Source organism: Halichoeres trimaculatus, unplaced genomic scaffold, assembly GCF_033239565.1.
Source record: "Halichoeres trimaculatus isolate MK-OKI-2021-1 unplaced genomic scaffold, fHalTri1.1 fHalTri1_scaffold_24, whole genome shotgun sequence".
In the NCBI taxonomy this organism is placed as follows: domain Eukaryota; kingdom Metazoa; phylum Chordata; class Actinopteri; order Labriformes; family Labridae; genus Halichoeres; species Halichoeres trimaculatus.
The window spans coordinates 4,950,412-4,974,036 of record NW_027437202.1 but is presented as its reverse complement, the minus strand read 5'-3'; the positions used below and the strand labels follow the sequence as shown (position 1 = coordinate 4,974,036).

General features: G+C 45.1%; 1 protein-coding gene across 5 annotated transcripts in view; it reads left to right on the top strand.

The window, feature by feature from the left end:
- Nucleotides 1–23,625, top strand: part of LOC141785906 (uncharacterized) — a 40,278-nt gene that overhangs the window by 13,078 nt on the left and 3,575 nt on the right. For 2 of the 5 annotated variants that reach the window (XM_074664509.1, XM_074664513.1), the window contains exons 2-13: nt 4,138–4,213; nt 10,737–10,788; nt 14,069–14,244; nt 14,889–14,963; nt 16,126–16,308; nt 17,292–19,649; nt 19,781–19,978; nt 20,092–20,229; nt 20,805–20,860; nt 21,539–21,656; nt 21,835–21,885; nt 22,417–22,727. In XM_074664509.1, the coding sequence (XP_074520610.1) occupies nt 14,106–14,244; nt 14,889–14,963; nt 16,126–16,308; nt 17,292–19,649; nt 19,781–19,978; nt 20,092–20,229; nt 20,805–20,860; nt 21,539–21,656; nt 21,835–21,885; nt 22,417–22,727 (3,627 nt within the window). In that variant the 5' untranslated portion in view covers nt 4,138–4,213; nt 10,737–10,788; nt 14,069–14,105. The remainder of the gene's footprint in view (nt 1–4,137; nt 4,214–10,736; nt 10,789–14,068; nt 14,245–14,888; nt 14,964–16,125; nt 16,309–17,291; nt 19,650–19,780; nt 19,979–20,091; nt 20,230–20,804; nt 20,861–21,538; nt 21,657–21,834; nt 21,886–22,416; nt 22,728–23,625) is intronic. The other 3 variants (XM_074664510.1, XM_074664511.1, XM_074664514.1) reach the window with 3 other exon arrangements.

Genomic DNA, 23,625 nt, shown 5'->3' with positions numbered 1-23,625 from the left:
TGGCAGTTTGCGAACAAGGAACGCTGCATTTCAGAAACCACTTATGTGTTTATGCACTCAAGTGCTTTTCTCAGGATGCAATCACAGCTGGGCTGTTGGGTAATAGTGTTTGGAGTCATGTAAAGTCCGGTGTTTTAACCTCTGAAGACCCAGCGTCCGGATATGTGGACTAAGCATAGACCGATATGGATTTTTCCGGGCCAATACCGAGATTTGAAGCCGATATTTATTTGCAGTTTGCTTCATTCAAATACCTTTAAGCATGAGTTTATTAAACAGCTCCCAAGCCTAGCAGCATGTTTTATAAAGTTAAATTAAAGTTTTCTACAGTAAATAAAGTTTTCCAAAGTTTCAAAGTAACTGCAATAACTGTAATAACTGCACTGCTGATTGGCTGTTACCCAAGCCATGGCTCTGCTTGTAACCAATCAGATGATACTGATTGTGGGTGGGACAGTGAGCAGCGAAGCATCAAAACTGCAACAACACAGTTTTAAATTTGTTTCTTATCGGCTGTCTGATTAAAAAAAAGGGGGATGCCGATATGCTTCAAAATGGCAAATATTGGCCCCGCCAATAATCGGTCTATCCCTAATGTGGACGTTACATTTCTGCCTTTTAGACCCATGATTCTTCTTTTTTTTTTCTTTTAACTTTGACTTCTTAGCCAAATAAAAAAGGGACACTGCCCACATCATTTTTTGGTGAAATCACAACATTACACTCAATTTAGTGAAAAAAAAATAACACTAATAAAGAACTGGTAACACAAATAATCAAACTTCCAATTACCAAGTTTAGTTATTATACGTATCAGGTCTTACTTACCTGAAATAGTAAGGTGAGTTAAAAAAAAATACACACCAGACAAACACATCTTCTTTGCAGTTAAAAAAAATACTCGACTATTGATTTTCCGCGCTCGTCTGTGTTTGCACAGACTTGTCAGCGAGGAGAAAGTGTTGACAAGTTTATGAACGAGCTAATCTCCTCACGCCAAATCCTCGAGCTGAGCTGAGTCGACTGAATCACCAGTGTCAGTGAGAGGATCACTGGTTTCTCGTCTGGGAGCGGAGGAGCCGCTGGGATGATTTCCACGTGTGAGGAACGGATTAGCAGCGAGGGATGAAGGTTATGGATATTTTTGCACTGATACCAAGAATAACGTGATGGCTTGTTGCGTAAGATAAGTGTTTTAAAAGCTGCCTCTGAGGTTCTGATAACTCCTGATAACTTTGTATGTCTGGTGTCCTGATGTTTGTTTTTGTGACCTGATGAGCAGGTTGAACAGGACAAAGTGCTCAAGTGTTATATGCACATGGCTCTAACGAGAAGGAGAGGATCAGCTCCTGTGTATAGTCTAGCAGCTTTGAGAGTCTGACCTTTGACCTTTCACTACAGAGTCCTCAAATAGCTTGTGCTTAATAGATGCATCACAGATTTTAAGATCCAGGAAAGTAAGAAGAAGAAATGATCTGGAAAAAGTGTCGTCTTTGTTGGCAGTGAAGACAGTCGTCACTCATTTCCTCACATGTTGAAAGCAAACAGAAAAACAAGCACAGCGCTCTCACTTCCCAAGCCAAGTGGAGCAGTTGTTGTGTGAATCCGTTGGACGACTCCCCCTGAAGATCGCTCTTGTGAATCCTGTGGGTGCTGCGGTTGTGATCCACTCCTTAGTCATTAGCGTGCGTCTGCCAGGGGGACAGATTACGAGGTCCATGTCTGGGTGAAAGTATTAACATGGCATTGAGTGCACGGCTAACTTCATGTCCCCGAAGCACTAACCCTAATCTTTAATCAATATATCGTTCATACCAACTCCTCTCTGCTTTCTTGTAAACGCAGAGAAGGTCAAGTTTTATGGTTTGGTGCTAAAGCAGCGGCTGGGATAACAGCTTTAACGACACTTTAACCAGACGGTGCAGAAGCCACCGGTTGTTGTTTTTGCTCTCAAGCACCTGCAGTAAATGTGCCCGCTCAGTGAAAGCCGGTTTGTGCTAATGCTGCGTTTTTAAAAAAGCTTGAGTCATGCTTAGAGGTGACAGCTTTGGTTGTGATGACACAGAGGAGAGCATCAGTGTAATGAGCGACATAAACTTCTGTATTAGTCACTGACCGCTTTCCCCGCAGAAGCAATTTTCTGCCTAATTTGTTATCCTTCCTCCTAAGGAAGACACAGGAGCCTCTTTTTCTCCTTGTGTTGTGCTGCCTTGAAATGTGGTTCTGCACAAAACACCACATTTTTTTTCTCCCATCCAAATCAGGATGAGGCCGTCCCGGCAGATTACACCCCAGCTTTTCGATGATCCATTGGGCTAATCCTGATCATGGCGAGTTGGCGGCGCCCCCTGTCTTTGCTGGTGCGGGGAACAAGCAGCGGCATCAGCGGTTGACCCACGATGACCAATTCCAACGCAGCAATGAGATTGACCTACCTTTTGAATATGGGATTAAATGTCAGGTTTTGTTTTGACCCAGGAGAAGATGTTGGGAAAACAAAGTGTAGCCTCTGATTGGACTATCAAATCTTTCTTCACGATTTGGAGAATTATTCACCTCTGTCTGTGTCCAAACATGATCTGCCAGTCCAGCCTGCTGCTGTGTCTGTTGTCAGCTCACTGGTGGAGACCTGGCGTTAGCCGGACTAGCAGCTGCTTTCTGGCAGCAGACAAGCTGAAGGGAGATTAAACGTTAGCGTCTCTGCTAGCTGGCTCTGCAGCCTCAACCCAGACCTCGTCGTCTAATCAAGCCTGGCAAAAGGCCTCCCTAAAGACGGCTGGTGATGACAGGACTGTCTGCGCCTCTTCCCCTCCTCTTCCTCTTCATTTTCTTTCACCACAAATTAAACTCTGATTATTTCTTGCTCTGCCTCAAATTGATAGAATAAATGTGACTCAGTTGATGCTTCAGATGTCTCAATCGGTCGTCTTTACTGACAGGTTGATTACAGTCTTTGCTCTAATGGCTTTTTCAGACCCTTCGAACAAGCTGCGACGAGCTAATGGTGGGACTGGGAGAGGATGCGATGTGGGATGGAAGCAGCACGGCTGGCTTACTCTTCCCCGTCTTTTCCTTTAATTTCTGAAGTGGTTTCCAGCAGCGTATGACTGCGTCCTTTGTGAGTCAGCCTCAAAGGTCTCTGCGGGGTTTGGCGATCATGTTAGGGAGTGTATCCGAGCGGCGGCCTGGTCAGACTGGATGTTTTCATGTGCTCATTAATGTCTCTTTCGAAGGATGGACTCAGAAGACCTTTATTTGAGATTTATTCTGTGAAGGTAAAACTTTATGGCAAGTCTGGAGCAGAGGAGTGATTACAAAGTACAAGGATAAAAACCAAACTCCCCTTAAAGCCACATAATCCAAATACATGTTAATTTATCCAGCTGTTCAAGCTTACGCTCATTCATTCGCTTCCTCATCTCCTCGGCTCTAAATTCTCGTATTTATTCACAGCTCTGACAACTGTTGTACTTTGTCTGACGGATAGCTAAACACAGGAATCATTGTGAGCCTCCGGTCTATAAATATATTTCATTTCATGTGGTTTGAGGCCGGGGAATTAGGCTCTGGGCCGTCAGTGAGTGCTACCGCTCGTCTGGCTTCTGCAGCCTCTCTCTCAGACCCTCTTTCCCCCTCTTTTCCCCTCTTTCTGCCTTTGTTTCAGGGCTACCGCTGCAGTAGGCCATGCCTGCAAATGAGCACGAGGACAGAGCAATTATTCAGCGCAGGGGCAAGCCCAGCACCCCTCGTTTGTTGAAATGTGTCATGCATTCATTATTTCTGCAGTGGAACAAAAGAGCTGAGTTGTAACGCATCAAAAACACTCATAGGTGAATGGAATATGAAGCTCTATGGAGCTCATCTCTCTCAAGGATGCTTCTCCATAATGAGACTGGCACATGAACACAAACATACACACACTTCTTCCTCCCATCCCCCCTTTTCCAGAGCTTTCCCAGTGTGTTAGAGGCACTGGTTTGGTTGCAGTGCTGGTGCAAGGCAAGAGGAGGGAGGGGTGGAGTATTTTTGTGAGGCAGCATGCCGCTGGGTTCAGTGTGTGTGTGTGTGTGTGTGTGCAGAAAAGCATCCTCTGCTTCCTTCTGTCTCCATCTCAATCGCTTTTTGTCTCCTCCGCAGAAGCCGCTGCCGTGCCCTCCCCTTGAGCCCTCTTCGCAGACGAGAAGACGCTGGAGTGACTGCCCTTCCCCGGCAGGTAGGACGCAGCTCAAGCCTTCATTTCCTCACCTTCCAATCACTCTACGCTTGCACTGCTGAGATTTTAAACAACAGAATGCTCTGGTGACCTGGAGTCTTCGTGACGTACCTCGTCTAGACATCACTGATTATTCAGCCAGGAGGATGGGCACAGTTCACCCTCAGAGAGCAGAGCTGCTGTGGGGAAATGCAAACCCCTGAGACGTGTTGAGTATCAGCTCGAGTAGAAACAATCCTGATTAGGGATGTCTTGATCAGTGTTTTTTAATATTAAGTATCGGCCAATACCAGGTCCCGATCTGATTTTATGGTTCGGAGATAAACTTTGCTGAAGAAGTGAGATAGTTTGGATCCCAAACTCGTCAGCGGCATCAAAATACAACTAATTTTTAAACAACTGGAATTTATTAGCCATTTGTCCAATCCAAAACCGAATACAGTGGAGTAATCTAGAGGTCGACCGATATGGGTTTTTTGGGGCCCGATGCCGATGCCAATGCTTTCCAAATTTGGGCAGCCGATGCCGATATGCATGGCCGATTTTTCCAATTTGATATTCAGGCCGATTGTTAAATAAATATATATTTATCACATTTTTGTGCCGATATATCAGCCGGCCGATATATCGGTCTACCTCTAGAGTTATCGTCAGATTCTCAAATTTCCGAGGGTACCTGAATGTATCACATACGAAGCTGGAAACATGTCTTAACATGACGCCGGAGACGGTAGAATTTCATCAACATCGCTTTGAATTTCATGTCTTCTCAGAACATTTGCTTGCTAAATTTAGTTGAAAAAAATTCTGCGCCTTTCACGGTTTTCAGCAAACCCTAAATGGTGGGTAACTTTTAGCATGATAACACAGAAAACGCTAAAATCAGAGGCTACCCTGAACTAGGGATGGGTACCGAATTAGGTACTTTATAGGTACTGACCGCATTCTGTCAAAACTACTGGGTACCGATTCACGTAAAACCAAAAGGTACCATATTTAGGTACCTGAACACATCCTTGTGACTGTGAGGGAGTGGAAGAGTAGGCGATTTTCCATGCTGGACATGAACACAGTATTGCAGAGTTATATATTGAAGGATAAATATGTATAATTGAAAAAAAATCTATTTCATCATCAAACAAATTGATGTTTTTTACCACATAGACACAAAAAAGTACCGAAAATTTGTATCGTTGAGTACCGGTACCGATTGCCAGGTACCGGGTACCAGTAACGTATCGTTTCAAATGTGAAAGGTACCCATCCCTACCCTGAATGCAACTCTTCAAAAATGGTCAGAGACTTCTAACGTACATATAAGACACCGACAGGACTACCTTATGTTTTTCCCCTTTAATGGAAATATTTATTTTGCTACAAACTGGATTATAACTTTAAGTGATGACCTGAACCATGAGTAGTAGGGGATCAATCTAGTGTGCTGAGAGGCTCAGCTGAAACGCCAGACAAACCTCTGTTGTCAATCACACCATCATCACATTCTGGCATGTTACTACGGACTGTTAGCCCATATCGTGATATTTTTAGAGGTGGAGGCCAGAGCTGTGCTGGCTGTTTCAGCAGTCGGTGAGTTGTAGCCAACAGATTGTTTGTGGTTTCTTCGTGGGGAGTGACATCAAGCCAAGCGAGACCGCAGGACGCACTGCTGCCTGTCAGCGTATCTGTTTGTGACAAGTTTGCTGAAGGCTTGGCTGGGTGGAGCTGTAGAGAGATGGACGAGTTAACATGGAAGATTATCTAAAAGATTTCTGGCTCCACTAAGATCTGTCGTTCTCTCTTTGACACTCTGCCAGAAGCCACCAGGATGTCTGTCACATCCACAGTGACGTGCCCCCCACTTCACCTCCACCCTCCCCTCTCTGCCTGCGTAGGGCAGCTCCAAGGCGAGCTGTCCTTTCCTGGGAACCAGTTTTCGATGACATGCCATGGCACAGGAAGAGGAGGAGGAGGGTTGGGGTAGAGGGGGCACATGCGCCCTCTGTGTCCTCATTCTTGGGGTCACGATTGTCCCATCTCCCCCCTCTTTTCCCCTCAAAGCGAGGTCGTGTCAGGCACGGGGGCTACCGTTGCAGTCAGTTCGCCAACTGTTGAGGTGCTTCCAGGCCAAAAGCAGTGGGAAGGAGGGGCATTGTTGAAGGGTCAGCATCGCCTCTTGTTCCAAGTCCTAGAAAGGCGGCTTTTGTTTCAAACTGCCTTCTGTAACTGCATCTGGAGGATGAAATACCTATCAGCAAAGAATAAGTAATGAAGGTTATTCAATGAGGAAAACTGTAGCAAAGAGGGACATTCAGTGGAGTCGACTTTGACAGGACGCCCTCAAGTGTCTGCTGAGAAGTGATACTGGACGGCTGTGCAGCTGGATGTCAAAATAATGAGACACTCGCAGCTGAAAACAGGGCGTAAATCTGAACAACCAAAAGGAGCTTAGTGGACTCAGAGATTCTTGAGTGTAAAAGTCTTGGAGAGCTGTGAAAACTTGACCCTGCAGGCTTGTTGATTGATGGATTTGCACATATATGCATGCATATGAACACGGACCAGTTTTCCCACCTGTCTCCACTTTCTGGGAGCAGCTGTTGCCTTCAGGGCTTAAAAACCTGCACCTGGTCCTGCCTGGTTTACATAACGCTGCGAGGAGAAGTTGGCATCTGTTGGAGCTTGTAGAATATGTGCAAAGCTAATGCACTATCCTCACTCATTTTGATATTTCACTGCAGAAAAGCAACTGTTGCTCCTTTCACATCTGTGGTGAGTCTATTATCTCCCCTCTCCCTGCAGAGTCTGGCTCATTAGCAGCCCTCTCTGTCCTTGTCTGAACAAATCGTCGCGTTGAAACCCAGCTCTCTTCCTCTGTCCACCTGTGAGATTGCCGTGGAGACCTCTGCAGAACAAAGGAGCTCAGGCCTCGACGGCGAGTCGTGATTCAAAACGATGGAGTGAATCACAGACGCCATTAGTCACTGAAAGGACGAGGAGACAAACGCTTAACACCACGTCTGAAATGTGAATGATCAACTGGTGTAAGAGACGGAGCTGAAACGCAGATATTTGTGGATTTTATTCCAAGATTCCTCGTTTGGCGTCACTTTAAGCAGCTGAGGTTTTTTAGCGCTTAAATCCATCCAACCTTCTGAGAATCGATTGATTCGTCTGTGATGTGTTGTCTTCCTCCTTCTTTTGAAGCTTTGAAAATGATTGATATTGAGATTTGCTCGGTAAAAGTCCTGCAGGATGAGCAGGATGAGATCAATACGGCAGAATTAAAGGATTGCCTCTAATGCAGAGAGAGCTGCTCAATATCACAGAACCCGATTATACTCCAAAAATCTTTCCATGATGTTCCGCTTTATCTCCCACGTCTCTTTGCTCATTTCTGCAAAGTTTAGGAGGGTTTATCAGCCTTTTTAACCCATCCTTGAGATTAGGATTCATTTCCTGTTTGACTCGCCCTAATCTGTGGATTAGGTCAGTCTTTGACCTCCTTACCCTCCTTCTAATATTCGTTGACTTTTTCTCCTCTTCATCTTTTCTGTCTGCTTTCTGCTCGACCCATTTGGCCCCTTCCTCCTCCTCTTCCTCCTCCAGGTCAGGCGAAAAGAGCGCATCATCTGGTCGCCTCACTCAGCAGAGACGTCACATGATGAGTCAAAAAATTAATCCATTATGGAGCTGATTCGCTTCACTTTCTTGTTTTGGATCACGAGTTGTTAACGACTTTTTAATGAGCGATACAAAAATGGAGTACAGCTCGTAATAAGAAGACCACATGCTGTGTGAGAGCAGAGTTATTTACTGCGGTTGTTAAGAGTCTATTTCTGTCACACTGCTTTATTTTTGCACCCTCTCTTCTTGTCGCTTTGTTTTTCTAAGCTAAACTTCCCTGACAGGCCCCGAGAAGAGATATTACAGCCTGTCTGACCTTATTTTGCTCCCTCTTTGTTTTTTTTATCATTTTCTTCCTTCTCCCATCGCTCGGTCCGTAATGTCAAGCATTTTCTTCCTTCCTCTTTGACATACAGAGGGGAAAATAAGTACTGAATGCGTCCACTTTTTTCTCATCACATTTATTTCCAAAGATGCAATTCAAACAAAATTTCTACCAGACATTGGTATTAACTCAAATAATCTGCACATGGAAAGAAATCACAACGTTCAGGTCCATAAATAATGATTATGTGAAATTAAGTACGATAACACAGGAAAAAAAGTATCGAACACGCTAATGGAGACTCATCTAATACTTAGTGGAGAAGCCTTTGTTTGCAGTGACAGCTTCCAGAAGCTTCTTGTATGTTTGAACTAAAGGCCCACACTGCTCAGGTGTGATTTTGGCCCATTCCTCTGCTCAGATTGTCTTTAAATCTGGAATATTCTTTGGTGCCCTCTGGTGAACCCTTTTCTTCAGTTCCTTCCACAAATGTTCAATTGGATTTAAGTCAGGTGATTGACTGACAGATGTTTTCTCTGTAACAATTATACCTGCTGCCTCTTTCTGGAGCACTTTCAGGGTGGTCCTTGGCTCGTTAAATGCTCTTCTGACTATTTTTCTGACTCCCTGGTCAGAAATCTTGTAAGTAGCTCCTGTGCGTGGCCTGTTGATGGTAAGGTGGTGCTTCTTCCACTTGTGAATAATGGCCCCAACGGTGCTGACTGGAATATTCAGGTGCTTTGATATAAGTCTGTAACCAGTTCCATTCTGATGCTGAGCAACGATCAGGTTGTGAATGTCTTCAGAGAGCTCTTTGCCTTTACCCATCATGAGGTGTGTGGTATTTAACTGCTTGGTGAAAAAAACACCTTTTTTATAGGACCATCAATTTGCTCTAGCCCAGCTGATGCTGTTTTGCACTAATTGGAAGTTGGAGTAATAATTACTGACAGATTTCAGGTGGTATGGTGCATTTTCTTGCCAAAGTATACAGCCTTTCCATGGTGTGTTCAATACTTTTTTCCTGTGTTATCATACTTAATTCACCATAATCATTATTTATGGATTTGAATGTCATGATTTCTTTTCATGTTTGGATTATTTGAGTTAATACCAATGTCTGGTAGAAGTTTTGTTTGAATTGCGTCATTGGAAAAAAATGTGATGAGAAAAAAGTTGACACGTTCAATTTTTTTGACACGTTTTACCCTGTTACATTATTCTCTTACATTTAAAGGAACAGTACGCTCAGCCGTCTTGTTAAGTATCATCCTCCAAATTTGAAGTGTTAGTGGTTTTAAAAAGCTTAACCACCTGTAATACTCTTAAAACTAACATTATGGTTAACAGCCTCTGCAGAGTAACATTTTGTTGCCAAAGCTTTAATGAGGTTTTGAAAAGCATCAAAGCAGCCAAAACCAGCATTTTGGCACCCTGACTTCTTTCCCTTCTCTTTGTCCTTTCAGACGTTTTTCTTTTTCCATTCCTTCCTGATACTCCAGCCTCCTTCCTGTAAGCAATGTCACAGAATATTTGAAAAGCTGTCCTTTAAAGAAGACGAGAAAAACATGTTTTTTTTGTGCAGGGGGAGAAAAAAACGATGATAATTAGATAATGATAACAATACACAAGAAGAATTCTGTGAAGTTAAATTAAAAGCATGTAAGCGCAGTTATGAAAACAAGTTAATGTGAAAAGCATGACCACGAGATCAGGCTGGTGAAGAAGTTTTTGTTTTCAGCAGTTCAGGTTTGAACAGATTCTGTGACTTGTTTCCCTCCTCTGTAATAAATCAGCCTCCTTCCTGTCCTGTCCGTGTTTTGGCGCCAGAATCCTATTGACCGTCCCTTCACACTGTTTTAATATCAACAGGATTCTCTGTTTTTCTTTGTTTTACCTCCTTACACTCTCAAAAGTTGGCTAAACCTATGCGCAAATCTGTCTTTCTTCATGGCTGACTTAAGCCTTAACTCATCCTCTGGCTCGCCACCAACGCACCAATCCAAGAATTTGACAAAATCTCAAAAACAGCTCCCTAGCAGAGCAGATGACACTTCTTATCACTTGTTTTAAAAAAGAATCCTCTCCTTGGTTGTCTTGGAAGCAGCCCAACTGATCTCCTCCTCACCTTTTGTTTCAGAAAATTCAACATTTGGAGTCTTCTTCGTGATTTAGCATAACCGGACAAAAAGCAGAGATGGTTAACCTCGCTTTGTTCTCTTAAAATCAGTTCAAAGTAAATCAAAAATGCACGACACATCCTTGTGATAACTCGCAGCGCGGGGAAAAACATTGTCATGGAAAATGAGATTTACATGTGAATGCACACTCATGCACCGGCTCTGAAAGGATGATTGTCCTTGGCTCTGTTGTTGTATACAGCTTGTCACAGGGGCTTAAAGGAGACACATGGCCGCACAGAGGTTTGGATTAATATTGCAGGCTCCAGGTGACGGAGCAAAGCTGCGTGCATGCAGCGCTCACGAACAGCTGTATTTAACAGACGGATTTGGGATTTTCTGGTGCAAAAGTCCCCCATGATGCTAACACGTAGCGTCTTCTGTTTTCCTGCAGGTCTACGCCGACCCTCCTTTGTTTCATCCATAAGTGAAGGTAGCACTTTGAGGTAGGTAACACATGTTCTTTGAAACATTTTAGAGATCCTCTTCTGCACCAAACATGCACGTCTGGACGTCTGCCAGACGGTTCACTGTACACCCCTTCTTCTCCATGACATTTCACACTCACTGTTCCCATGACTCACGGGGGCCCTGGGAGTCAGATCTAAGTGGCTGCACTCAGCCAGATGATTAGCTTGGCTCTTTGTGGATGTGTAATAGAGGCCGAATTATGCTCTGCAACATGTGGGAAAGAGAAACAGAGAGAAATATCTAGAATGATATCAACCCCAAACGCTTGTTAAAGGGGAATTCTGATATCTTATTTTGAGCGACAGTGGTACAGTAGAGTTGTTTCTTCTGTTTGTGCGTCTATTTTAAGGTCGCGTTAACGATATGTTTGCTTCCAGTCTGGGTTTAGCTCTGGGAGGTGTCAGTTAGTTTGTGTGTGGTTCGGTTTTTGGATGTTTGTGTCGAGGTTTGACTTGGCAGGGCGTTTGTTTTGGTGTGTCGTGTGAGTTTTAAGGGTTTCTTTCTCTAAAGTCTATTGAAAATAGATCATCTCTTCCATCAAACAGGGCTAAACCAGCCTTTGCAGCAGTCTAAAAGCCTTAAATTACATCACCAGAACACCAGCCATCAGCGTATCGATGAATTTAAAAGGCTCGGCTCACATTTGTGTCAGTGCAGCTACGGGACGGACCCCTGGGGGCTGCGCCTGCAGGATCTGGTGACCTATTTCAGGATCCATAACATGGTCGAAGTCATGCCAGCATCCTCCCCTGACCCCTCCTACATCACCATGGGAACAGTGACATCAGAGTGGGGCGGGGCTGATGTGAGAGCCAGGAAGCATCATGCAGGCTTGAGTAAATCTGAGCACTCAGATGAAGTTCCTTAAACCGTCTTTTATGCGTAAAAATTAAATCTCAGTTTGTTTAAGAAGTTATTTAAAGACTGTTTTTCAAATGATAGAGCATATGGAATTGCTGTAATTCAGCAGCCATGTTTCCTTTACCAAATCTCAGTGCACCTATACTGCCTGTATTACGGTACTTAATCTGCAAGTCAAGAAAACATCCAGCACCTCTTATGCATATGCATGCTTCTGTGTGTGTGTACGCCTGGCTAGTCATTCTGCCGGTGTTCACCGTTTACACACATCATTGCGGCAGCTCGTTATGCTTCAATCCCCCATCATGCATTGCTGAGTCAGCGAAACATAATCCTCTGTGTGGTGTGGAGGAAGCTGCTGGATGTTGGGTTGATTACAGGTCATGGCAACCTTGACTGTCATTCAGGACGACAACACACAGCAACAGACTCTGTTTACAAGATGTTTGATGCTGAAAAAGAAAGCTCATACACAACAAAGATGAGACTTTATACCTGAAACAAAGCTGGTCACCGCTAACTGAAAGGTTGACACACACTTTTAGACATTAGTGTGTTCTCACAGGGGGATTAAGGCCAGGTTGGCCTACTGAGACGGCCTGCCAGAGATCCTACAATCGTAAATGGATGCTGACATTCCGATGTGAGCGGCGCTCCACAGAGGCGTGATGGCTGACCCAGATCGAGGTGGGGTTGGTGGCAGGGTGAGGCGCAGATGGGGATGGGAAGTGAGGTCGGATTAGGGACGGTGGAGGGGTGGAGCTGGTAGGGAAGACGGGATGCAGCGGCTGAAAGGTAGACTTAAGTAACGAAGGGAGGAGGGGGGGCTTCATTCGTGGTGAAAAACAAAAGAAAAAGGAGGAATGTGGAGGGGCCCCCCTGGAGTCAGACAAGCCTCAGGCTTCCTGACACACCTTCTCGTCTTTTCTGTGAGAGATCATGCTGGCAGGTTCAATTTGAGACATCAATGCCAAGATGTAATGGGATTGGACGTACTGTTTTAGACTCCTAACCCTGAAACAAAGGCAGCACACCTCTTATTAAAGATGTGTTTCTGCAGAATGTGGATCAGGTGTCCTGAGCTGGTGTTTGTGTGAGCAGCTGAGGTTTGTGACACCCTTTCCTAATAAGGACAACGTGTGAAGTGCAGCACAACATTGGCAAAACAGCAGCTGAAAGCAGGTCAATGCAATTCTAAACCGGCATCAGCACAACGTGTCTGTCGGCGCGCCGCTTTTCTTCCTTAGCAACAGCTGGGACCAGACCCGCCTCTGACTGAGCCCAGGGCTGAGATTTTTCAGTCGCAGACAGTTCGACCCAGCGTGTATTAGAGTGTCAGTGGGGCTCTCCTCCTCCTTCTTCTTTCTTCCTCTTCTTCGTTTTTGTCTTGCTCTCCTCTGATCCTCACGTCTTCCCACTGCAGCAGATATTAGCCGGGATCACTGTGCGCCTGTCGTCATGCAGCGCTGCAGGGGAGAAGAGAGGGGAGGAAGGATTTCAAAAAGGATTATGCTAACATTTAGGATTCCTGTTTCTCTGAATTAACTCTAGAAGATAAAGTTTGAGAGAAAAGTTCAGGATAATACTCTTTCTTTGTTGAAACTGTTTTCTTTTTCTCTTGCCTGTATGTTGAGCATCCTGGTGACAATTCTCTGATGAAATTAGCTGCAGCTGTTTGATGATAATGAAGCTATTTAGCGAGCCAGGGCCCCCCGCTAATCCTGTTTAAAAAGCAACATTATGTGTTTCCTCTGCAGGGGGACACGTCTCTTTCATGAGGCTACATGCTTGATTAGCTTGTAGATACTTCAGGCGTGCACTTGTTCATGTGTGTGTGTGTGTGTGTGTGTGTGTGAGGGAGGGTAGCGCTGGTGTTTGCCGAGCAGGGCATTGCTGGTCAAACCCATCTGCTGGACCCCCACAAGACTTGTTCTGGTTGCTATGGTAACAGCCTCCTTATCACTGGTGAGGGGGGGTGAAATGAAGGGTGTGTTCAAAGGCTTTTTCCTGCCTGCTGCAGTGCACCTTCACATTTTGCCTCTATTGCATCATACAGACATAAAAACAGACTTTTTTTGTTTCATTTGTTTTAAGCATAATTCTAATGTGTGTTTTCTAGAAGGATGCACATGTGAGTTTCTGTTCCAGATTTCAAAATAAAAGCCCTATTAGGAAGAAGAAGCACCCACACTGATGATAGAGATGTGCAGGAGTGTATTTGTAAAATAAAGGTAGCACGTGGATGCTCAGACAAAGACGAGCCGGCACAGGAAAATGTTGCATCCTACTCCCTCTGGTGGTTGATTCGTGCATCACGTCTGAGAGAAACTGCTGCAGATTTTAACTCTTTCTCACAAACTATGAGTGTAATCTCTGTTTTTCTGCTCCCGCCAGGTGAAGCACCCCCTCCCCGGAGTCCCAGCAGGCAGGCATGGCAGACGGTCGGCAGCCGGACGAGCACTGGGCCTCAAACGGCCAAGAGAACGGCGAGAATGGCTACTCCGCCTACAGCTCTGCCTACCGGGAGAACGGATACCACGGCGGGGCGGCTGCACACCCTGGAACGACAGGTACAGACACTGTGTGTGTGTGTGTGTGTGTGTGAGGATGTGTGTGCAGAGCTGGATTAATGACATTGATCGGATGGGTCTGCGGCTGTGGGTAAATTTGATTGCCTCCCTGGTGCAGAGCAAGGGCAGTCAATCCCAAAACAGATTAATGTGGACACGTATTGAACCAAAACTATGAACAGTTCTCTTGTTGTTCTCTTCAAACCTTAACATAAATGTGCAAAATTTTCTGGAAGATGAAGCAGCATGACTCATGATTGAAAGTGGTCCAAGCTTCTCTATCAATAAAAGCTGTGTTATTTCATAAAAGTGCATTTTTTCAAGGTTGATTCTGACTCTCAGCCTCCTGTAGAAAGTTTTATGATCATTTGATGCCAGCAGAGGTAAGTTGCTGCTCTATCGGCATCCATCTGCTCTGGATATTAAGCTCATGAGAGCCTATAATCAAATCCTAAAGGAGCGTGGGATTTGCATCAACAACTCATCAAACACACACACACAGCAGGCGTGGAGTGGAGCACAAAAGCGAGGCCACCCACAGAGATAAGGTCCGCTGTGTTATTAGTTTTTCATTTCCTTCCTCCCATCCACGTCTTGTCTCCCCTGTGTTGTCTCTTTCTCTTTCTTTCTCTCTCCCTTCGCAGTGGATGACTCAGCCAATTTGCCTCCCTCCCCTCCCCCCTCTCCATCCGCTGAGCAGATTGGGCCCGTGGCACAAGGTACACCTACACACACACTCTGACCGCTCAGACCATTCAGAGTGAGTGAGTGAATGGTGGGAGAGTGGTGCAAACATCTCGAAAAGGTTCAAAGATGTAAAAAAAAAAAAAAAAAAAATTAAATAATTATTATATATTAAAAAAATAATTGATTAATTTAAAAAAAGAAAGATTTGATGTATTTTTTAATAAAAAAGAATATTTTAAAAAGTTAAAAATAAATAAATAAAAAAGATTCAAAGGTTTTTTTTTAATAAAAAATAATAAAAAAAATAAGGTAAAAACAAATAAATAAAGAAAAATTCAACATTTCTCTAAAATAAAAAATATTAAAAAAAATTAAATAAATTTAAAAAAAAATTGAAAAAATAAATAAATAAGTAAAAATAAAATAAGAGTCTCATACGACTATCACAGAGTTGGCTCCTTCAGTTACACAGCCTCACTTTGCATGTCATCTAACCGTCATAGCTACGTCAGGGAGTCTCCAGCATGTGCAACACTGTCCTGTCTTCTTCATGCACCTCCTCATTTTTAACAATAGTTAATTTTTCTAACACCTTAAAGCATTATCTGGTAGAAACACTGGTTATACTTCGAGAAATTCACACACTTCCTTTAGCACAACCTGCCACTGGAGCCCTTCATCCCACTAATCTGTTCCCCCTCAGATCATCTCCTCTGTTCTTCCTTTCTTTGTTCTGTCTGTTGATTTCCTCAAGACATCAACTTTCAGCGCTTTGCTCGCAGACAACGGCAAAGTCTGTTTTCCTTTTTCTTGCATGTGGCATGCAATCACAAAAGTGTAGACTTAGACAGTCACACTGCATGGTTTAGAGCTTAAAGATGTACAAGTTTGACTCAATTTGTTCAGTTAACTATGAGTTTTAAATCTTTTTATTGTGCAGACCAGAAAAGAAGTTGCTGATTGCATCACATGCATCTTCATTAAGCTGAAAGTGTTTTGTACTTCAAGTAAAGTTGTTCTAATACCAGGCCCAATCCTGCCTTAATGATGGTTAATCCACTAATTACAGCCTCTCGTTTCTAAAAACGAAGGATTAAAGTCATCATTAAGGGATATCAGAACAGCTCTACTTGTAACCACCCTGTATTATTGTCCTCCATGTCTCATCCATGTGTCCCCCCTCTCGTGATGAAGGAGAGGTTGTCAGTGAACATCAAGATGAGGAAGAGGCTCCAGAGGAAGTGACTTATGAGCAGCCTGAGGACTTGCTCTTAGAGCAGACAGATTATTTATCAGAGCTGCAGGCTTTGGGCTGCCAGCAGGCCCAGACACCTGAGGTCCTCAATGGAGGAGGTCAACACAGTCCATCTCAACAAGGTGTGTGTGCTTTTTGGGGTTTTGTGTGAGATAACCGTCCATCCACAGCTGACACTTTCCTCTCTTGATTTCTGATTCTGACTGTTTTACTTTGAGCTGTGCTGCCAACTTTTCCCGCAGTCTTTGCTTCTCAATCCTTCAGCTTCTGCTTCAGAAAAACCCTCAAGGTGCCATGTGCAAAAAAAGCTCTGTGGCAAAGCAAAGTTGATTTTGTGCTTTTCCATGCAAACATGACCATTTGCTTTTCATTGGAGCGACATGAAAGCACCTGATCAACCACACTGCTGTTGATCATCTCAGCACTTTTGTATTGCCGGCTACATTGCAAATGCAAATATCACTGTCTGAAGCGTGGAGCATTGTAGATTTGAGTGTTGCTGAAACAAGTTGTCTGTATATTTCTGTGTGGGTTCTGCTGAGATTTGGTGTGCAAGCGTGTTTCTGAGGACGCCCACTTGTTGGGGTGCATCGTGAATGTATTTAAAGTCTGTTGTTTCACTCGCTTTGAGTTTCAGTGTTTTCATTTCATGCCAAGGCAAAGGACAACTCTGTTTTCCTATTGTTTCTAAGACCACACATCCCAACGTCTTTAGCTTTGTATATCATCACCATCCTTATCTACAGGATGTTAGTATTTTTGTAATTTAGTGGAAAATGTAAACACTTTAATAAGATTTTTCTTTAACACCTTCTGTCCTGCAATAGGAATTCAATAAACTTATGTAAATTATTTCCTGTCATCTAAAATCATGCAACTCATTCCTCCATTCCAGTTCTGCACGCAACCCTAGGTGCTGTGACCCCCCCTGTGCTGTTGTGGCCTGCTGCGAAATACACTGCGCTGTGTGTTTTGCTTGGAGAGCTACTGTATCTGTGTGCAGACGGCCTCGGCTTGTGTTGGCTAGCTTTTGTGGATGCTTCCAGCAAAGCTTTACGCTAATGTGACCTAGCACCAGGTTGTACAGTATCCTTCAAACTCACAGCCCAGCCAGAAGAAAGCGTCAGTAAAGCTTCGTGCGAGTCCGCCGCGACAGAAGAGGAAAGTCGAGTGGCGTCAGAAGAATCTGGAGTGGAAAGGGCAGGAGTTAAAGGTGCAGATGTAGCCTCGACTGAGCCTTCACCGCCTTCTGTGGAAGGGAAAGATCTCTCTGAATCCTCCACGACTGAGCTGGAGAAGCAAGAGAAAAAAGAGAGTCAACAGGAAGTTAAACACCCTTCACCGTCAGGAGAGTTATCAGATCTATCGGAAAATATCCAAACAAGCAAATCAGAGACTCCTAGCGACGAAACCATGGGAACAAAAGGGACAAGTGGGGAAGTTAAAGTTACTGAGTTGAAAGATGTTTCTCCAGATCAAGATTCCTACTTTGAGACGTCCTCTAAAACCCAAGAAGAAGAATCACCGCAAACCCAAAGCTACTACGAGCTCAGCACCACAGCAGAGACAAACCCAAGTGGAGAAACTGAAAGTGACACAAAGAAGCTTGAGGAACAACAGGAGACAAACGCAAGAACGACGACGTCCACAGAAGAAATTAGTGTCACGGTTGGATCACTAACAGGACAGGCCCTCCCTGAAAGTTTGGGTTCAGATAGCGGAGGTTTAGACCAGTCTGAAGCACCGTCGGTGGACATCCAGTGTCAGCCTCCCCCAGCCGTCTCCATCACCCAAACCATCACAGAGTCCACTGAAGACTTATCCAACAAGGAGGACAAGAAGCATGACTCCAGGTTTGAGCACTCAGGCAGCCTCTCTGAGATGTTGGACTTGGCCGGAGCCCTGCCTCATCCGTCTCTCGAGAAGACGGAGCTGGACCGTCTCAGACGAAAGTCCATGCCCTGTAACGTTTCCGCTCTGGTGGGGAGTTCTTTGGCCAAGCTGGAGCTGGGTGATCAAACCTCAGCGGAGGGAGGAGGGGAAAGCCCGCTGGAGGAGCTGGGTTACTGTGTCTTTAATGAGTACTCTGGACCCATGCCTTCACCTGCTGATGTGCCGAGTCCCGGGGACTCCCCGCGTTTCCCTTCTGCGGAGAGTGAAGTTGAGGAAGAGCTTGAGCCTAAGGTAGTTGAAGGTGTCAGGAAAGGAATTCAGCGACAGGACACAGGAATTGTCCCAGAGGTGAACACAAAGGCAATGCTTGACAAGAAAGACTCACCAGTTAAGACTTCCATGATTCTTGAAAGAGCCGTCACAAGTGGGATAAAGCCTGACCGCCTCAGGATACCAATGACTTCCACCAAAGATCGACTGACCGAGTTTCGCTTGGAGACTGGTCTTCCAGGGGACATAAAGATTCAGGCAATCCCTGAGGTAGAAATTGAACGAGACCCCTCCAGAGAAGCATCTCCAATCCCACCAGATACCTCCTTCACTTTCAGTTCTTCGGAAACTGGGATCAGGACTCCTCAAACTCCAACTACCCCCAAATCCCCGGCTGAGTCCTCCCCAGAATCTGAAGTCTATGAAGAGAGTGTGAGGAAAGACGACTTTCAAGAAGCCAAGGCAGGAAAGGAACCAGAATCTCAGACTGCTGGTGACGAATCGACAAAGTCGGATGGGGAATTGCAGAAAACTGAACAAAAGGAAGCTAGTGACAAACCAGAGACGGCTGACAAAGATCTGGGAGAGGGTTCAGACGAGGTTGAGCATGGGACACCTGGGAAGAAGGAATCCTCTAAAGATTTAGCCCCTGGGAAGCCTGTAGAACTGACTTTACATGAACCCCCCCTCGAAAAAGCCTCACCAAGGCCGCAAATATCCTCCCCAGTCATCGTCATACCTCAAGCACAAGTAGAGGAAGAAGGAGATGACGATGATGATATTGAGATAGCTGAAGAGCCTCAAGAGATGATGGAGGAACCTGAAGTGCCTGTGCTTAAAAAGACGGATCCATCTTTGCAAAAGAAAGTCGAAGTCATGCTAATGGTTGAAGATCAGTTGGTGGATGAGGACCCAAAGTCTGGAGCTGAAGAATGGAGTCACAGCGCCCAAAACAGCGATGGAGAACCAGCGACGGATAGCTCGCACTTGTCGCCGTGCTCGGATCACGATCAACCGCTTGAAAGCAGCAGAAATGAGGAAGAGAAAGAAGTTCAAGACTCTCAAAAGAGTCAAGGCGAAAGGAAAGATGAAGACGTGGTGGAAGTTTGTCAAGATGAAGAGAAAACCAAAGAAGAAGAGGAGAAGAAGGAGAGATTAGGTAAAGAGGAGCAAGAGAAAGACATCGAGATTGGTCAAGAGATGGACGAGACCTCGGCTGTTCTCAGCCAGGCTGATAACGATGAAACCACCATGGATGTGTCCGTCCTAGAGACAGACAGTGGCTGGATGGACTCACAAGGTACCAAGAACTTATGAAATGACTTTTTAGATATTAATGCATCTCAAACATGAATTTATTACATGTCTTTGTGCCTCACTAGCTGCTAGCGTGTGGAGAGTTAGTCCTTTTTTAATCCCTCTCCACTGCAGATGATGACAAAAGTATCATGACAGAGAAAATCGAAGCCCTTCCTCAGGTCCAGGGTCCTACCAGTACTCCTGTGGTGGACAAACCCGCTAAACGGGCTCCTGGCAGAGGAAGGGGCCGCCCTGGTACTACTGAGAGCAAAGTGTCCCGCAAAGTTCCCATCCATCACCCACCCAGAGAGGAGATGAAGAAGAAAAAAGGTTCATGAATAAACTGCTATGCTCTTTCTTTTCCTTTTTGTACGATTATGTGAAGTGACGTCTCAATGGAAGGTTGACATGTTGGTATAATCCTGTTTCTCCTCCTTTGTTAGTAGCCATGAGGAGGGCTGACCAGCATAAGGTGTCAGCCCTCCAAAGTCGCTCTCCGTCTCGAAAGAGTGTAGCCAAAGCGGCAGCCAGACACCCTAGGCCTGCTCTGCTTCACGGCTCAGCTAGACGCAAGGCCCCAGGTGAACACTCTTCACCACAACCGGTGCTGTGGATAGAGAGAGTGCAACCAAAGTCTTAACATCTCCCACAACCTTAAAGATATTAAACTAAACTAATCCTCCAGATTGGATCATTAGTAAGGTTTTTACAGCTTGCTCTCTCTCTATTGATGGCCTTTTGATGATTTAAAGAGGATGCAATGTAGCTGGCAAACATCATGTGCTGCTCACCTCATGTTCAGTCTTTTATTTCAAACCTCAACTGCTTTGTCTCTTTTATTCTTTGATTGTTTTTCTTCAATTTATTTCCGTCAAACATGGAGGTTTTGCTCCTGCTTGGCTTCACATTCACGTTTCTTTCTGCTTCTCCAAACTGTCATCATTCACTGAGAAAGCTGGGTCTCACTTGCACGAAAAAGAGTCTACGAGTGTTGAGAGTGGCTGACGAAGACTTTGTGCTTGATTAATGTGTGTGCAAGTTGCAGCACAATGCAGAAACACAGAGGTTTGGATGTGCGTTTGTGTTTTTTTTATGTGCTGTTTGTCTCCTCCTGCTGGTTATATAAGGTCATTACAGCTGGATTCTTTCCTCACAGGCATGGAAAGCCATCAGCCCCTCAGTGTGGCCCACCAGTCCAGGGAGAGGACCACCGTAAGTGTTTTGCACATTGCAAACTCAAGATTTGTAGATGTATCAGTTCTGCTTCTGCTTCTGCATGTTTGATTTTGTTTTGCTGTTGCTTTCTGTTTGTCTTGCATGCCTGCTCCCTTTTGCCTATGCCAGAGAAAATCTGTGAGTATAGACATGTGATAAGAGCAGGAAGAGATCTGTGCAGGTTTTACTTTCAAAAGGGCCCTCAAATATCTCCATCTTTCATTTTCACCTTGTGCCACTCTCATGTATCGTATTACTCTCTGATTCACCTCTAAAGCTGCATCAATATCAAACTGTAGTCCATCCCTACTTCACTTCATCTCACACCTCTCCATCTCTTCTCCTTCACATCATCCCCCTCATCCTGCATCTGCATGCCGCCCCGCCTCTCATCCTGGCGTCCCATGCAGAGCCCCACACGGGCCGTTCTGTTAAAGATGGCGGTTCAGCGCCGGGCAGCTGAGTACCCGCCCCCCCGGCCCGGCTCTGCCTGTAGCATTAAAGGAAACACTGTGGCAGAGGTGGAGTTCAATGATGTCCGCCCTTCCTCTGCATGTGCACGCCAGCCCCCTCTGCCACAGAACGGTTCGAAGAAGGTAGGAAACGGAGCAGGGAACAGGCAGGGAGACGCAGTCAGGTTTGACCGATTCAGCGTCTGTGTGTGTGTCTGTTTAGGAGAGAGCATACCGCAGTCCGGAGAAGAGGTCGTCCCTGCCCAGGCCTGCCAAGTCTCTGACGCGCCACATCCCTGCTGCTGAACAGGAAGACAACAGCACCCCATCCAGGCCGACCTGTAAGACTGCACACAGCATACAGATTTCACTGCATCTCCTCACTTGCACTTGAACTAACACCTCGTCAATCACGTTGTAAATGTAACACCTGACACTTCTGCACTGCTTTGCTTTTTTCTTTGCACCTGATTTCTTTTTCCTGCTTGTCTTCTTTGTTTTTGTTCTCACTTCTTAAAGCGTTCCAGTCCAGAGCGGACAGCAGGTCTGGGAGAGCCCCTGGTATGGCAGGTAGATGACCAAGTAGCTCCTGTTAGAGCCACTACACTCTCTTTGTTTGCATGTTGATGGACCTTCATCCTCCAACCAATGAAAGATATTTTCAGATTTCAATCACGTTTTTCAGAAAGTGTCAGGATGTCACATCTGCTCAGGGTAAAAGGTGGTGTTGGAAACATAAGCTCCCTTCCCCCAGATCTGATTTAGGAGCTTAACTCCCATTGGTTCTGCACCAGTCTCCCAGCAACAAGCTGCCAGTGTCCAACGGATTCAGCTGCCTTGTTTAACCTGGATTGTTTGTTTTGTGGAAACTGAGGAGATTCAAAGCCAACAGTGAAGCTTCCCCTGCTCATGTGTGTTAATATTCTCATCATCATCAATAGAACCAGATGAAGGCTCATGCTCTCCAATCCGTCTGTTGCTCTCATATTTCTGTCCTCCTCTCTTCTTCCATCTGTGCTCGTTATTCTTATTTCTGCGTCCAAAAAGGCTTCTCTTCCTCCTCCTGCTGCGTCATCACTGTAATCTCTCCCTCCCTTCCAGGTACAGAATCAGCACGTTCCCGGTCAGTCCGCAGCGGCGCCTCCACCCCAGGCTCCACGGCCGTCACGCCCGGCACGCCCCCTAGTTACACCTGCCGCACTCCAGGCTCGCGCACCCCCGGCAGCCACACGCCCAAATCCTTCAGCGCCTTCCAGGAGAAGAAGGTGGCCGTGATCCGAACGCCGCCCAAGTCTCCATCCTCGGCTCAGCGGCAGCTGAAGGTCCTCAATCAGCCCCTGCCTGACCTGAAGAATGTAAAGTCCAAGATCGGGTCCACCTCCAACCTCAAGCACCAGCCGAAAGGCGGACAGGTAAAATTAGAATGACAACGTTTATATTTCACAGAATAAAGGATTCAGAAAAAAATGGATGTAGTTTTAGCTGAGATCAAAGTTGCTGGGTGAAAAAATTCCAATATGTCATGCACTTCCCTAATTCTACCACAAGAGGGCAGTGAGGACAAATAACCTTTGGTTAAACTATATTGAATGAGACTAAAAGAGACAAAATACTCATTTTTTGTTCAATTTTATTTCACTTTCACTGCTTCTTTAATATTTTATCTTACATTTTATTTATGATTTATTCCAAATGTGTTGCTTTTCTCTTGCCTTAGAATTTCTGTTTCTATGGGATCTAAAAATAAATGTCATTAACTCCTCAAACACCTCTCCTCACATCTTCTCACTCACTGTCTGCCTCCTCTGGCTGTCCTCTCCCTGTCTGCTGTCAGTCCTGATGAACCGTCACCACCTCCACCTCTGGCGTCTTACCTCGACTTCCCCTTTTTGTCTTCCTGCTCCTCTTTACCTTACCTAAAATGAGCCACATGTGTGAGAAGCAAAGCGTCTGGGATCTGCTCTCATCAGAAGTTTCCCTCCAGCTCTGAGTATTAATAATTGCAGGCAGTCTGAATTACTTATTAGGAATGAAAATATTTCACCTGCTGTCACTTTCTTTTATATTTTAAGATGTCTAACAAAATAGTTAGTCGTGAGATGTCTAAAAAGCAAGATAAAGCAGGAATGAGAGAGTTAAGTTTCTGTTTGGGTGTAATTAAAGATTGCATCCGACTGTTGGATGCAGAGATTTTCTTAATTGAAGCAACCGAGTTCGCGTGGCTTGAATTAACCTCAGTGATCCATGGAGTCATTCCTCTCCCGCTCTTCTTTCTTCTCCGGGGATGAATGTGACAGAGGGCCAGAAATT